Here is a 16,691-nt window from a genome sequence, read left to right on the forward strand (position 1 = left end):
CTTTTGCATTAATGGGTAAGTTTTCGGCGCTCTCCATAGAAACTATGTAGGACTACATAGTAGGACTATATACAAATCTATCTTGAATGGCCTATTTCAATTAGGTTAATTAAGTATGGACGGATTTTCTGACGTCTTTCATTACATTAGCGTATGTCTTACCATCAAAGTATGAGATTAAAAAAAGCAAAACTAGTCAGCATGCAGCAGATAAAAAGATAGACTGAAGGCTGAGGGGGGCTTGCATTGGTGCAGGCTGCTGAATGTGGAGGGAATGCTATAGATTAAGATTCGCTTTAAAAAAAAAAAAAAAAAGACTGCTGAGTTGACACCACCATGGAAATGAATGCACAGCTGCTGGTTATCTAATCGAGTCATCACCACCTTGAACGATGGCTCCATTGATACTCAATACTGCTGTAATGGCCTCATCCAGAAAATGTAACCATGAAAATGGATCGCGTGAAGGAGAGATGCCATCTGTGATCAAAGCAAGATTTTGACTAAAGAAAAAATGCTCTGCAAAAGAACAAAGTGTTGTCAGCTTAAAGATCTGGTGTCAAGTGAAGTCCTGTGCAATTTAAAAAAAGTACTACTATTAGGCATTCTTCTTCAGTCATCTACCCAATTATTAAACTATATTTCCATAGACGTGCAGTTATTAGACAACAGTAGGTCATGTACTAGTATGGGTTCGTGCCTACAACAAACACGTTTTCTCAGATACTGATGAGGGAACGGTAAGCATCCTAAATGTCATTTTGTTCACATTATGTTTGTTGTAGTATTTAATCCTGTAACATTTGTCAACATTAAACTACCAACACCCACCCCTATTTACCTGTAGTGGTAGTTTTGCAGCTTGAAGAATTTTCTGGATTCAAATTATGTGCATTATTCTGCCATGTAGTGCTTGGGTTTGGAATTCTCCCCTAGTATTGGTCTTTCTTTCGCTTTTTTAAGGTTTCACCAGCACAGCGCTTGCAAAATCTCTTGTAAATAATAATAGAAATAATAATAAATAAATAAAATCTTAAAAGGGGCTTGCATCCCTCCCACAACTTACCATATGTTGGCTTACTTGTCATTCTCACTTACTTGTATCCATTGGTTATTGTGAGTGATTTCCTGTAGGTTTCCTGACTCCCTTTATCTTCACTTGTGCTTTCGTTGGAGCATGTACCACGTACCCCTTTCAGCTACTTTTTTCTTTGTTAACAGGTACGTTTTGATAACAAGTACGTTTTGCCACTGCATGTTTTTTTGTTGCAGTGCTTCTTAGCCCCATCTCTTTTTTTTTGTAAGACTTTTGTTGTGAGGACATAACAGAGATTCCGACTTTGAAAATGGGAAAGCCTGTTCAAGTTTTGGCATCCAATAACAATTTGTGATTGTTCGCAAAAGTACTTCAGGTCTGTTGATTTCAAATGTAGTTTGTGCCACTGCCTATGTGCACGAGTTTAATTTGTAATTAACTGTTTATTACCTCACGACGTTCATTAATTTTACCGGTACATTTTTAAAACAGTGAATGACTTCATTGTGTGGCCCAGTTCCAGTTTAATAAATACCGAAGTCCAATGAATCAACAACTGTCAAACATTTCAGACCGATTGTTACAATGGATATATTCAATGAGTTCTGGCTGCATGTTAACATTCAGCTGCTGCATTTATTCTACAGACACCTCCTGGAGTGCAGCAAATAATCTATAATTGCTCCAATACCTTCAGCTGAATTTGGCACTACATAAAAAATAAAATTAAAAAAAAAAAAAAACACACAAAATTGGGGCGCTTACTTTTTTAGGTTTTATTCCAACACAAGCGCTTTGAAGCACGTTGTATTTCCGAGCTACTGCCACACAACAAGAAGCTTTCGTTCTACAAAGACAATTCACTGTTAGCTGAGCTTTTTTTGTACTTCTTATGCTCTTCGTCTTTAGGGACTTTTATTACCAAGATATGGCACTTCAGTTAGGAATCCCGGACTATCGAAATAAGGAGCCACGTTCAAGTTTTGGCTTCGCTTTTACATTCTATGAATGTATGCACATTACATCCAGTCAAATCCGATTTTAAATGCACTCTGGGCTAGCCTCTCTCTGCATGTTTATTTTCTTATAAACTGGGTTTTTGTTTTTTTTGCGGTTGTTGAGCATCAACTGCCCTCATTGGGCGTTTAGTTCAGCCTCTACCGGAGTCTACCCTAGCGATTGTCTGTCTACGTAATATCCTGTGGACTTCTTATTGATGGTGCCTTACTCGTTTCCTTATTTACTTTGTCTCACCTCAATTCCTAAGGAGACAGACTGGTCCGCATGTGAATCCAGAAAATGTGTCAAGCTGCACAACTACTCCTACAGGTAAAACATTTCGTTTTGCAGGGTGATTTTTTTTGGGGGGATTCACATGCTGTGCATCAATTTCATAGCGGCATAACTGTGGTGGCTGGGTTGCAGAGGAGGTTGAGCTTGCAGGAAATAAGTGTTTCTGTATTCTCTTCCCCTTACTTGGCTTCTCTGTTAACGTGGACGTCGATGCAGTAGTGTTTTGTGAACATGTGTAATGACGACCACGTGGCTGCCATACAGATGCCACTCAGCAGGACATTTGCAGGTAGGCTACTGTAATGAAAATGTCACTTACCCAGTGTACATCTGTTCGTGGCATTAGTCGCTGCAGATTCACATGTTGAGCACAGTCCGCTGCCTGGTGTTGGGCTCGGAGTATTACAAGTTGTTTTTCTTCGAAGAAGTCTTTTTTGGTCACGGGACCGAAGGACTCCTCCCTCTTCGGCTCCATTGCGCATGGGCGTCGACTCCATCTTAGATTGTTTTCCCCGCAGAGGGTGAGGCTGGAGTTGTTTGCTATAAATAGTGCCCATGCAATGGAGTGAATACGTATGTACATAAAAAGTTTATAATAATTATTTACAAATGTACAAATGTTTAAGATTTAAGATTTACTTCTAAACGGCTACAGGCTTCCCGGGGAGGCGGGAGGGCACATGTGAATCTGCAGCGACTAATGCCACGAACAGATGTACACTGGGTAAGTGACATTTTCAGTTCGATGGCATATGTTGCTGCAGATACACATGTTGAGCATAGATTATAAAGCAGTTACCTCCCCTAAAAGCGGTGGTTTAGCCTGTAGGAGTTGAAGTAGTTTGGAATAATGTTCTTAGTACAGCTTGGCCCACTGTAGCTTGTTGTGCATTTAGTACATCTACACAGTAGTGTTTAGTAAATGTATGAGGCGTAGACCAGGTTGCAGCCTTACATATTTCGCTCATAGGAATGTTTCCTAGAAAGGCCATTGTAGCACCTTTCTTTCTGGTTGAGTGTGCCTTTGGTGTAATAGGCAATTCTCTCTTGGCTTTAAGATAGCATGTTTGAATACATCTGACTATCCATCTAGCAATGCCTTGTTTAGAGATTGGATTTCCTATGTGTGGTTTTTAAAAAGCTATGAACAGTTGTTTTGTTTTCCTGATTAACTTTGTTCTGTCAATGTAGTACATTAGTGCTCTTTTGATGTCTAATGTATGTAGTGCCCTTTCAGCCACGGAATCTGGCTGTGGGAAGAACACTGGTAATTCTACTGTTTGATTTAAATGGAATGGTGAGATTACTTTTGGTAGAAATTTTGGATTTGTTCTTAGAACTATTTTATTTTTGTGTATTTGAATAAATGGTTCTTGTATGGTAAATGCCTGTATTTCACTTACTCTTCTGAGGGATGTGATTGCAATGAGAAATGCGACTTTCCATGTTAAATATTGCATTTCACAGGAATGCATGGGTTCAAAAGGTGGACCCATGAGTCTTGTTAAGACGATGTTAAGGTTCCATGAAGGAACTGGTGGTGTTCTTGGTGGTATAATTCTTTTTAGCCCTTCCATGAATGCTTTAATAACTGGTATTCTAAATAGAGACGATGAAGGAGTAGTTTGTAGGTAAGCAGATATTGCTGCGAGGTGTATTTTTATAGATGAAAAAGCGAGGGTTGCTTTTTGCAAATGTAGTAAGTATCCCACTATGTCCTTTGTAGAGGCATGCAATGGTTGGATTTGATTGGTATGGCAGTAGCAAACAAATCTTTTCCACTTAGATGCATAGCAGTGTCTAGTGGAAGCTTTTCTAGCTTGTTTTATGACCTCCATACATTGTGTGAGGTCTAAGTGTCTGAATTCTAGGATTTCAGGAGCCAAATTGCTAGATTCAATGATGCTGGGTTTGGATGCCTGATCTGTTGTTTGTGTTGTGTTAACAGATCTGGTCTGTTGGGTAGTTTGACATGCGGTACTAGTGAAAGGTCTAGTAGAGTTGTATACCAAGGTTGTCTTGCCCATGTGGGTGCTATCAGTATGAGTTTGAGTTGGTTTTGACTCAATTTGTTTACTAGATATGGAAGGAGAGGGGGAAAAGCGTATGCAAATATCCCTGACCAACTCATCCATAGAGCATTGCCTTGTGATTCGCGGTGTGGGTACCTGGATGCGAAGTTTTGGCATTTTGCGTTTTCTTTTGTTGCAAACAAATCTATCTGGGGTGTTCCCCAAATTTGAAAGTAATTGTTCAGAACTTGGGGGTGAATTTCCCATTCGTGGACTTGTTGGTGATCTCGCGAAAGGTTGTCTGCTAGTTGGTTTTGGATCCCTGGAATAAATTGTGCTATTAGGCGAATGTGGTTGTGAATCGCCCACTGCCATATTTTTTGTGTTAGGAGACACAATTGTGTTGAGTGTGTTCCTCCTTGTTTGTTTAAATAATACATTGTTGTCATGTTGTCTGTTTTGACAAGAATGTATTTGTGTGTTATTATGGGTTGAAAGGCTTTTAACGCTAGAAATACTGCTAACAGTTCTAGGTAATTTATATGAAATTTTGTTTGGTGTACGTCCCATTGTCCTTGAATGCTGTGGTGATTGAGGTGTGCTCCCCACCCTGTCATGGAAGCATCTGTTGTTATAACGTATTGAGGCACTGGGTCCTGAAATGTCCGCCCTTTGTTTAAATTGTTGCTGTTCCACTATAGAAGCGAGAGGTATGTTTGGCGGTCTACCAACACCAGATCTTGAAGTTGACCCTGTGCTTGTGACCATTGTGATGCTAGGCACTGTTGTAAGGGTCACATGTGTAGTCTTGCGTTTGGGACAATGGCTATGCATGATGACATCATGCCTAGAAGTTTTAGCACAAATTTTGCTTGTATCTTTTGGTTTGGAAACATAGCACTTATTACCTTGTGGAATGCTTGAACTCTTTGTGGACTTGGAGTGGCAATTCCTTTTGATGTGTTGATGGTTGCCCCTAGATATTGTTGTGTCTGACACGGTTCGAGGTGTGACTTTGTATAGTTGATGGAGAAACCCAGTTTGTGAAGGGTTTGTATGACATATGTGGTGTTGTTTGTGCACTTTCTTACTGTGTTGGTCTTGATTAGCCAATCGTCTAGGTAAGGAAACACATGTATTTGTTGTCTCCTGATATGTGCTGCTACTACTGCTAGACATTTTGTGAATACTCTTGGTGCAGTTGTTATTCCGAATGGCAACACCTTGAATTGGTAATGTATTCCTTTGAATACGAACCTTAGGTACTTTCTGTGAGAAGGATGTATCGGTATATGAAAGTACGCATCTTTTAGGTCTAATGTGGTCATGTAATCTTGCTGTTTGAGCAGTGGAATGATGTCTTGTAGTGTGACCATGTGAAAGTGGTCCGATATGATGTAGGTATTTAGTGTCCTGAGATCTAATATTGGTCTTAATGTTTTGTCTTTTTTTGGAATTAGAAAGTACAGGGAGTAAACTCCTGTGTTTTTTTGTTGTACTGGTACTAATTCTATTGCATCCTTTTGCAGTAGTGCTTGAACTTCTAGTCCTAAAAGTTCTAAATGTTGTAGTGACATTTTGCGTGTTTTTGGAGGGATGTTTGGTGGGAATTTGTGGAATTCTATGCAATAGCCATGTTGGATTATTGCTAGTACCCAATTGTCTGTTGTAATCTGCTGCCAAGATTGGTAGAATTGGCTTAGTCTTCCCCCCACTGGTGTTGAGTGAAGGGGTTGTGTGACTTGAAAGTCACTGTTTAGGTGGAGGTGTTTTTGGAGTTTGGAATTTTCCCCTACTCCTTGGGAATTGACCCCCTCTATATCCCCTGAAACCTCCCCTTTGGAATGAACCCTGATAGGGTGTGGTTCTTGTTTGTTGGCTGGTGGTGTCTGTGGGTTGGCCACGAAACCCCCCTCTAAATGGAGTTTTTCTAAAAGAGCCTCTGCTCTGCGGGGAGTAGAGTGCGCCCATGGCTTTGGCCGTGTCTGTGTCCTTTTTAAGTTTTTCAATGGCTGTGTCCACTTCAAGGCCAAAAAGTTGTTTTTCGTTGAAGGGCATATTAAGGACAGCCTGCTGGATTTCAGGTTTGAACCCTGAAGTGCGGAGCCATGCGTGTCTCCTTATGGTGACAGCAGTGTTGACTGTTCTTGCTGCAGTATCGGCTGCGTCTATTGAAGAGCGGATTTGATTGTTCGAGATCGTTTGTCCCTCTTCAACTATATGCTGCGCCCTTTTTTGGTATTCCTGGGGAAGATGGTCTATGAGAAGTTGCATCTCATCCCAGTGTGCGCGGTCATATCGGGCTAGCAGCGCTTGAGAATTTGCGATGCGCCATTGGTTGGCTGCCTGTGATGCAACTCTTTTTCCTGCCGCATCAAATTTTCGGCTTTCTTTGTCCAGAGGTGGGGCGTCGCCAGATGTATGGGAATTTACTCTTTTGCGAGCTGCCCCTACTACTACGGAGTCAGGTGGTAACTGCGAAGTAATAAACACTGGGTCTGTGGGTGGTGGTTTATATTTCTTATCCACCCTTGGGGTGATGGCTCTTGATTTTACGGGCTCTTCAAAAATGTGTTTTGCGTGCCGTAACATCCCTGGTAGCATTGGGAGACATTGATATTGGCTATGTGTAGCCGAGAGGGTGTTAAATAGAAAATCATCCTCTATAGGATCGGAATGCAGTTGGACATTGTGGAATTCTGCTGCCCTAGCCACCAGTTGCGAGTATGAGGTACTGTCCTCTGGCGGTGACGGCTTTGTGGGGTATGAATCAGGATCATTGTCCGGCACTGGGGTGTCGTATAAGTCCCAAGCGTCTTGATCCTGATTATCTTGACTTATAGTAGTTTGCGCTGGTGAGTGCATTTGTGGCGGAGTTTGTGCCGGCGATGCCTGTTGTGGTGGAGAGGGCGGAGGCGTGACTTTTTTAACCACTATGGCTTGTGGTTGTGCGTCATCCTTGAGAAATCCGATCCTTCTTTTTCTCATTATTGGGGGAAGGGTTGATATCTTCCCTGTGTCTTGTTGGATGTACAGTCTCTTTTGTGTGTAGTCTGATTCTACACTTTGGAGCTCTTGTCCAAATCTGTGCATCTGGCCACTTATTCCTTGTTCCTCTGTGTAGGAAGGAGGTGTGGAACTTTTCGGCGCCGAGAGAGAATCTTTTTTCGGCTTCGGTTCCGACTGAATTTTTGTGGCTTTCGGCAGTGTGTCTTGGTGCCGATGTTTTTCGGTGCCGGCATCTTGTTTTTGCTTCTCGGAGCCGCTATCTCGGCTCCGAGGTTGCTCCATGGCGGTCCCTCGACCGGAGTCGGGTGTCTTCGCTATGGGCGTGCCCTTTTTCGGCACCTTCGACGGGTCGCCGGTTTTATGGGTCGAGCCATGGCCTGTTGGCAGTGGCGTCCCCTGGGCTTTTGTTTTTTCGATGGTCTTTATTTTCGACGTCTTACTCACGGTTTGTTGTTGTTGTTCGACGTCGGAGTCTCCGGATTCTGAGTCCGGAACCGAGAATGTTTCCTCTTCGTCGTCGAAACGTTGTTTTGTCGGCGTGGACGCCATTTGTAGACGCCTGGCTCTTCGGTCCCGGAGTGTTTTTCTGGACCGGAAGGCTCGACAGGCCTCACAGGTATCCTCCTTGTGCTCGGGGGACAAGCACAAGTTACAGACCAAGTGCTGACCTGTATAAGGATAATTACTGTGACATTTTGGGCAGAAACGGAACGGGGTCCGTTCCATCGGCTTCGGCGTCACACGCGGTCGTGCCGACCAGGCCCCGATGGGGGATCGAAGCTACCCCAAAGTCTTCCGATGATCGGTGTCGATGTACCTAACTATCCCGATACCGAACGGAACAATACCGACGCTTTCTTCCGAGATTCTGACTAACTTTCCGAACCGAAACACGGAGCGAAAAGGAACACGTCCGAACCCGACAGCGGAAAAAAACAATCTAAGATGGAGTCGACGCCCATGCGCAATGGAGCCGAAGAGGGAGGAGTCCTTCGGTCCCGTGACCAAAAAAGACTTCTTCGAAGAAAAACAACTTGTAATACTCCGAGCCCAACACCAGGCAGCGGACTGTGCTCAACATGTGTATCTGCAGCAACATATGCCATCGAACATATATTTTCTTGTTGAATGTGCGCTCCTAGTTTAGTTTCAAGCTGCATGGCAGCTTTTATTGTGACACATTTGAATTGCCCGAGTTGTGCACCTTCCAATGCTGTTTTTGGTGACCGTTTTCCCTTTAGAATTTGTCTGTGAATGATACAAGGATGTGTTTCCTTTTCCTGAAGTAATCCAGAGTATGCAGTTTTCTTTCTGCCCGAGTCTTTGATCTCAGAAAAAAACTCAGTATTTGGCTTTTCTGATATGTGCCAAAGTGGGATATGACATTTGGTTGAAAGTGTGGGTTGGTCCTCCTGACTACCTGTCCCTTCTGTATCCGCACGCATGTTTCCTGTATGGTGAGTGCTTGCAGCTCGCTTACCCTGTGAAGCAATGTCAGTGCAATTAAAAATGCCGTCTTAAGAACAATTAATTTTAAAGTGGCCTTGTGGGGTGGTGCGAATGTTTCTTGTATCACACTTAGTGCACTCCTTGGTGGTGGCTATCCTTTTGACCCCCTCCAGAAACACCTTCAGCACTGGTGCAGTGAAGAAGCTTCTTTCTATTTATCCACTTATGTAGACCACTATTGCTGCCAGATGTACGTTAGTGATACATAAGATATTGGATATTGTAGTGTATAGTGTCCGGTCCTGAAAAAGGCTGTATCTCAGGCACCACCTTGTGTATCTCTCCCACTTGGCTGTGTACCATTTCCTTGCTGTCAGTCTTATTGCTAACCTGGGGACTGTCACTGCTTTTCTTGGGAGTCCCAGATGTCCAAACTATGTCCTCAGGAGCAATGCTGCTATTCTCCCTGTGATTGTGTCCGGGTGGAGCACCTACCTCTATCCACATCCTGCATGGAAAGCAAGTCTTGTGACGCTGGCAGTCTTTAGACATTGTATGCTGTCTATATCATATCTGAGAACCAGATTGGTCTTGCTGACTGAGGGTGATCAGTTAACGTCATCAAGATGGTCTGCTCTTGTTGACCACAGTTGCTAACACTGGGATAGGGGGAAAAGGGTAAGCAAATTTCCGTGACCAGTCAATCAACAACACATTCCCTATGGAGTGATAGTGAGGGCGCCTGGATGTGAAGAACTGTCATTTTGCGTATCCTAGGGTACAAACCGGTCTATTTCTGGTGTCAACACCTTCTTGGTCAGTGGCTGATTCAGCTCCCACTCGCGTGAGGTGGATGCTTGTCTGCATCTATGTTGTCTACCCCCAGTAGATGTACTGTAATTATGGTTATCCATCTATGGATGACCCACTTCCATATCTCCTGTGCTAACTATGATAGGGTGAAGTATTTTATACCACCTCCCTTGCGTGTTGAGGTAGAAAATTTTAGTTGGCTGTCAATTGCTTTTAGGAACACTGTCAGTTTCAGCAAGTTTGTGTTGTATAGCTTTTTCTGGTTTCCATATTCTTCCGACGCTGAGCTTCCCAATATGACTTACCCATGGTAAAGGTCACTAATGGAGTTGATGGCATGAAGGGTCGTCCTACTGTTATCTTCACCCTGTCCCACCACATCACTTCCTCCTGTACTCTGTCAAGCAACCACTAGCTCTTCAATCACTAGCTCTTCAACACTGTTGCTTGTGACCATTGGCTTTAGACCTATTCCTGGATCGGTCTCATGTGTAACCTCGCTTGTATTATTAGTGGTATGCAGGAAGCCACCATTCCCAGCAACTTAACCTGCAGGTTGTTGGTTCCTTAAACACCTCTCACCTCGGTCCAAGATGCTTAGGAACATTGGTAAGTACTGCCTCTTGCTTTGTGAAGGTAGAAATGTCTCTAGAAGAAAGCATGTCTACAACTTCTCTTCCTCCAAATGGACCCTGTACCGTTATGTTGCCCTTTTTACTATCTCATTGTACTTGGCGATGTCATCCAGGGGCAATACGTATTGGATAGGTGTTCACAGCCTCTTTGGGACAATCTGCATCAAGGTCTTGGCATTGGTCTTTGATACCTTCCGATCCTGTAGACGTTCTGAAATAGACCAGGTGACTCTGGATCTATCTTTTCATAGCAGAATTCTTGTTCTTCCTCTTCCTGTGGCTCTGGTATCATTGGGGTCTCCAATTCTTCTAGGCCTTTCTCCTCCTGCATGCTTTCCAATGTTTCGACGGTAGGCAGAAACCCAATAGGGTGGCATCAAAGTCCTTTGGTGAAGGACTGCAGCCGTTTCAGCTTGTGTCTTTTCTAGTGCTGGACTAGAGGGCACCTTTATTTCATTGTGGTCACTGACCCTTTCTTTGGCGACTACGTTTTGGCAGGTAGTAACTGGGCTGCCGTCTTCTTGGCATTTTCTCAACCTCGATAATGTTGACAGCTGTATCTTTTCCAAGGCTTGACCACCTGCAGTGTCATTGGTATAGTAATCAAGAGAATCTTTGGACCACGACTTGCCTTCTGTCAGTGAGATTGTTGACGCTGAGGAAGTCTTCTGTGTTCTTGAGTCCGAAGTTCTCAGCTCACCCTCATCCCAGTTTTTTCTGCATTACCTGTGCACGCTGTTTCTGCTTTTTGTGTTCCTGCTCAATGTCGATTTCTTTTTCAGAATCCAAGCCCTCTGTTACCCTCCTCCTCGCTCGCAGCTGAAGTCTCTCAATGACGGTGTTTCCTTCTGCTGCTGCATGGCGTAGTGTGCCTGCCTTCGCTTCTCTTGTGTCCTCACAATTCATGATTTGAACTCTGCACAAGTCTTGGTTCTGTGGTCTCTCAGCAGAGATTGCACACTTGGTGGCTGTCCTTCTGGACACACTTTTGGTGGCATTCTGGCCGGAAAGGTGTGTACTCTATTTCCTGCAGAGGGGTCCTCTGTCCAAGCATTTTCCGATATTCACTCATGTGTTCCACTTACCTCTGTGACTTTTGGTGGAAATCGTTAAAATCCTTTGACAAGACTCCCTTCCTTCTGCAGTGATGATATTCTCTCTAAGCCTTCGATTTAACTTGATATTGTGTTCTTCTTCTTCCCTTTGAAGGCTGGATAGCTTCCAGCAATGCTTCCAAACCCAAAGGCAGGAAAATAATAATCTGAAGATGGCAACCACGTGCAGAGGCTTCCGGGGAGGGTGTCCGATGTCAGGAAAGGCTGGACTAAGCACCAAATGGCAAGTTACAGACTTAACCTCTAGATTACAGAATGATTGCGGAATGATGCACAGCATGTGAATCCAGAAAAGATTCACACTGCAAAATCTGAACTTTCACGTGCACATCAGTGTGGGGTTAATGAGAAGACTTTGACAAAGCTTTGGTTTGGACACCATTTTTACACAAGTAAGCATCCTCTTGTGGACATGCATCACTGTGTTAGGCCAACACATTTATATGTACTGGAAACACTGAAGGGTGGGGGGGGGGGGGGTGGGGGGGGGGCCAAGGGGGAAGGGGCAACAAAGGACTGTGCATAATGGAGTGGTCTTGTGTGTTAATCAGTTGCTTTTGGTGCTGTGGCTGGTGTTGCCACCAAAAATCACACTGAGCAATCTACTGGAGAAAACTTTTCAAAAGATCTATAGAAAACTCTGAACTGACTCTCCACCGCAGTCTTAAAGGATCTCAGCCGCCACCTGCAATTAAGGCATCGCAGCTAGGATTCCTAAAAGGAAATCTTAGGAGAAAATGATAGTTTGAGATTTTCTGCACATCTGCTTCCAAGCATGTTGGACTCTACCAGGAAGTGCTTGGCACCAAAATAGTTCCTAAAACACAGCGTTACTCGGCCATCATGGGCTAAAATTAGGAAGCGTAGAGAAAACCAAATATAAATCAAAGATGAGAAAAAGTGATGCATTGGAGGATCTTGTCAGAAATTAAGAATGCACAATGTGTGCAAGAACCAGAGGAAGGCCATGTCACAGCTCTGTATTGAGAATACAGCCCCCAAGTGTGCTTGACGAAGAAAACTTTAAAGAGGGTAACTTTAGGAGGTTATTCAAGTGGCCTCACAAGAACAAGTAAAAATGTTTAAACAGGCTCAGTCCTGTGGAAACCACAGTGGCCAGCTAAGAGTATCCTGGAAAAGATCATTGGTTATAAAAGCAGAAAAAGCAAGGCACGGCTGGCTATAGGGCTTTTTTTCCAGGTTTGTGAAGGCCAATCCTGAATAAACTGCACTATAGAAATTAGAAGATCAAGATATACAGCAGTATATAGCACACTTCTAAACCAATTACCACAGCCTGCTTTTCATTTGGAATAAGACGCACAGCCTTCTGCAGAAGGCTGATTTACATGAAATAGGAAGACCAAACCTTTGGAAGCAGAGCATCACAGCAAACATCCTTATTCAAACGGATGCCCATACTTCTAGGTTCAACTCATGGCATAAGCCATCAACTGTCAAATTAGCGGTGGAGGCCAAGCTGATCACTTCTGTCCCTGAAAAGGTCACTGGCAAAGCTGTGTAAAGATTCTCTAAAAGAGTCTATAAAAACAGGCTAGAGTATAAAGCTTAGATGTTCATGACAGAAAAGGTTCTGGAAAGGATAAAATACCAGTGCTCAGAGATCCTGCTCACAGAAGCTGGGGAAAAAGGAAATGAGATATTCAATGCCAAAGCTCTGCACATTGGGTAAGTGACTTAGCAGATCTCATCATAAATAAGCACCAGGACCATGCACATGGATGGAACGATTGCATGAAGATCCTATGGAGAATAAAAAACAATTACTGAGGACAGTGTTATTGAATGTGTTACAAAACAAATTTTGAGAAGGTCCATAGGGCAGACGATTATAACAGAAGAGAAGATTCTGCTTAAGTAAGTCTAATGCAGCCAATGGATGACAACTTGACTCCGGTCCCTAAATTATTCATCCACAATTGAGAAGTCACTCAAACAGATTAAGAAGAAGAAGATTTGTTCAAGTGTGCACTTATGCGCCTGAGATCAAACTGTATTAATAGAATATTTTCTGCATATAGTAAAATATATTAACTCAAAAGGTGGAATCCCTCTCTGTGAATCCGTTTCCCAGGGGGAAGGGAAGCTACCCACAAGCTACATACTGGGCTTAGAGGACTGAAAGACTGGGCAAAACCTGGAAGAAATCCCATTGCTTAAACAGATCTTGAGACCTATAGTTGATGGAAAAAAGAAACGAATGACTCCATAGCAGTTCACTGTGAAGGCCAACCTTTTACAATGGTGTCACCAATGAAAGTGCATTGGGTGGATCATTGAAATGATCTTCCATTACCATCCAAGTTTGAATTACAGAGAGAATCTTGAGCACAACAAGGGTACCAAATAGTGAGCTCCTTGTGTCAGAATGCTGGCACTGAATTCGAATGCAAGAGCAACATTGTTGCAACTCCAATTGTGCAGCGACCAAGCATAATGTTGATTTGGTTACATGTTAGCCTACATGCAATGATCAATGCATTGTAACACGCAAGGCAAATTGTAGGTGCAAGTGGCTACTGCATGTCAAGACAAACTGAGATCAGTCAAGGGGAAGTAGGGGATAACCTCAACCTTCTAATTCATACATAGCGAGGGCTATAAGTGACAGCCATTGAATCAGCAAACCATCAAAGGGAGTTCCCCTTATCAGAGAATATATCTATCTAGATGAATTTGCGGTTTAAACAACACCTGGATGCGCTCCCTCCTCAGGATCTCCTATGGTAAGTTGGGTTTAAGATCAGCATACTTCTGTTACAGGCCCGTGTGAATGGGAAGGGCCAGAAAACTCTGAATTGTATCCCTCCCGCTCAAAAATAATTGCGTACAGGGGCTTTACTAACGTGTTCAATTGTTATATTAACAACCTTCACTTCAAGGCAGCAGGTCTTTCCCAACCATGCACTTAGGATACGAAGCAGCCCTGTACCATCAGGACTGCTTCAATGCTGTGCAAATGCAGGAAAGAGTTGCCTCTTGCCCTATACCCAACTCAATGCCTTTAGCCATGTTTCCATTATATAAATAACACACGTATATTATGGCTTTAAACTATAGGTCTTACAAAGCACTTGTTTATCATACAATTCTACATATAAGCGGCTTGACTGCAAACAAGCAAGGGGGAAGTTATTAAAATTGTTAACATTAAATGATAGTTCTTGAACTACTTTGTATTTTACATACGTGTTGTTGATAATGTACTTGCTTGGCAACTACTGCATATTTTTAAATGCTTCCAATTACTGTACCCGTATTTAAGTTAAACCAAGGGATTGATTGGCTAAAAGAGAAACAGCATGGGATTCTCCTTAACAATGTTCTTCTTTGGCTCCAGCTCTCACAGATGTCCTTTGCGCCATAGTCTATCCCTATTGTAGTGGATATATATGTACAGTGGAGGTAGGTGTGTTGGAATGTGGAAGACAAACGTACTGGGCCGGGAAACAACAGCAGATAATATAAGGACACACATGATAGGTTAAGTGAGGGTGCTGGGATTGAGCACAGAAATTGGTTTTGAAAGGGTACCCTCTAATACGATCCAATCTTCTCTTTTAATAAATAAAAAGAGGCTGGGACTTTGCTTTACCACGTTTGATCAGCTTGTTTTCCATTAGTCCTTGTTAGAAATGAACATGGGGTGTGCTGCAGGTTAAGAGTGACAGCTTAATATAATGCACATGGCAAAATCCATTCCTAGACAGAACATAACTTGTTAGAATTGTCAACATAACTTCTTTTCTCCAAAACACATTTTTCAAAGGAAGGAGCAAATAGTTGGTTTTGTAACAGGCCACAAGTACAGATCAAATGTATTGCTTAGCAGGTGCTACTACATATATATTGCAAAAAGCACATGCACTTTCAGAAACTGGTTCCCTGTAGCTAATCCCAAAATTAAGAAACTCCTACAGAGCAAATTTAAAAAAAGCCAACTTTACCTACTACGTGACTGTTGATGCTGAAATCATCAATCTGGACTTTGCAAACCCTAAAGATATGTGGTTTTGTTACATGACAGGAAAAGCATTCCTTTGTCAACTGCTTCCAATTTCTAAAGTCATAATCCAGTCATGTAAAACGTCTGATCATAACCATTCGCCCAGGTGAAGCTTACAGTCTGAAGAGTGTATTTACATCACAACAAAACTGAGAACACAAAACTATTTTGCATGTGTAAAATATGAACCATGAATATAATCTCTAAATAAATTGACACAGGAGGCAATAAATTGACACATGACGAATAAATAAAAGGCTAAAGCATTGCATACCATTAAAATGGTTTTAATGTTGTTGCAACTCCATAATGCAACAATCATCGATTAGTTAAAAAACCAACGTATTTTCATTTACCACTTTACAAAATTAAGGCATTGTTTCCTGTCCCCTAATGTCCATTTGCCTACATTTAATATTTCTATCACAATGCACTTTATGATATGTAAATAGGAATAGTAAAATAAAATATTAACCTCTGCTTCAATGTACAGTTTCCAAAATCTGCCAGAACTGGGGAACTGGGTAACAAGGCGCTCATAGGTCTTCCGTGCTTTGTCTATAGGTTGATTCTAAAATTTGAAAACCAATAAAGAAGTTATAGTATTTAGTTTTTTTTTTGTTTTTTTATATAAATACAAAAACTGGGTATCAGGTTTAGAATCAAACTGTGACTGGAACCCATAGAAGGAAATGTAATCCTATGTCACTAAACCTGTGATTCTCGAATGAGAATGCTCCAAGCGTCGAGGTCAGACGGATTCTCTTCTAGTTTCTTCTCAGCTTTTTTCACCTTTTCTGGAACATACTCTGGAGCCTATAACATTGAAAACAAAAGTATAAATGAGTTTACTGCTACGTTTGAAAGTATTGTTACATAATCTAATCGACCCCGAGAATAGACAAACATCCAGAAACATTTGGCTTCAAAAGGGCATGTCATACAGGTTCTGCAATACGAAACAAAAGCAGGACTGTCAGATACTAGTTGCATGAGAAAGTTGGTGGCAAAGTGAATGGCCAAAACATTTAAAAGTACATTAGGATTAGTGCAATCTTGGAAGTTTATGAATCTAAAACTTGGTGAGTACATGGGATTTGTCGAGGATAAACAGACACTGACTGTTGCCTATTTATGTAAATAGCTAGAGAACCAGGGCATGCAAATGGTACACGGAAAACCAGTAAGGCAGTGTTTCCCTATTAGAACCGCTCTTAAAACTCGAATAAATAGATTACATTACCATCAGCATCATCCTGGCAGATAAGCAGTTTCATTAATTACATCCAACACTCTAGATCA

General features: G+C 42.3%; 1 protein-coding gene across 1 annotated transcript in view; it reads right to left on the bottom strand.

The window, feature by feature from the left end:
- Window positions 1–16,691, bottom strand: part of CSTF3 (cleavage stimulation factor subunit 3) — a 409,061-nt gene that overhangs the window by 355,848 nt on the left and 36,522 nt on the right. Inside the window, exons 2-3 of the mRNA XM_069223523.1 lie at window positions 16,104–16,205; window positions 15,865–15,960 (exon numbers count right to left, since the gene is read on the bottom strand). Coding sequence (XP_069079624.1) covers window positions 15,865–15,960; window positions 16,104–16,205 — 198 coding nt within the window. The remainder of the gene's footprint in view (window positions 1–15,864; window positions 15,961–16,103; window positions 16,206–16,691) is intronic.

The sequence above is a fragment of the Pleurodeles waltl genome, chromosome 3_1 (genome assembly GCF_031143425.1).
Source record: "Pleurodeles waltl isolate 20211129_DDA chromosome 3_1, aPleWal1.hap1.20221129, whole genome shotgun sequence".
NCBI lineage: Eukaryota > Metazoa > Chordata > Amphibia > Caudata > Salamandridae > Pleurodeles > Pleurodeles waltl.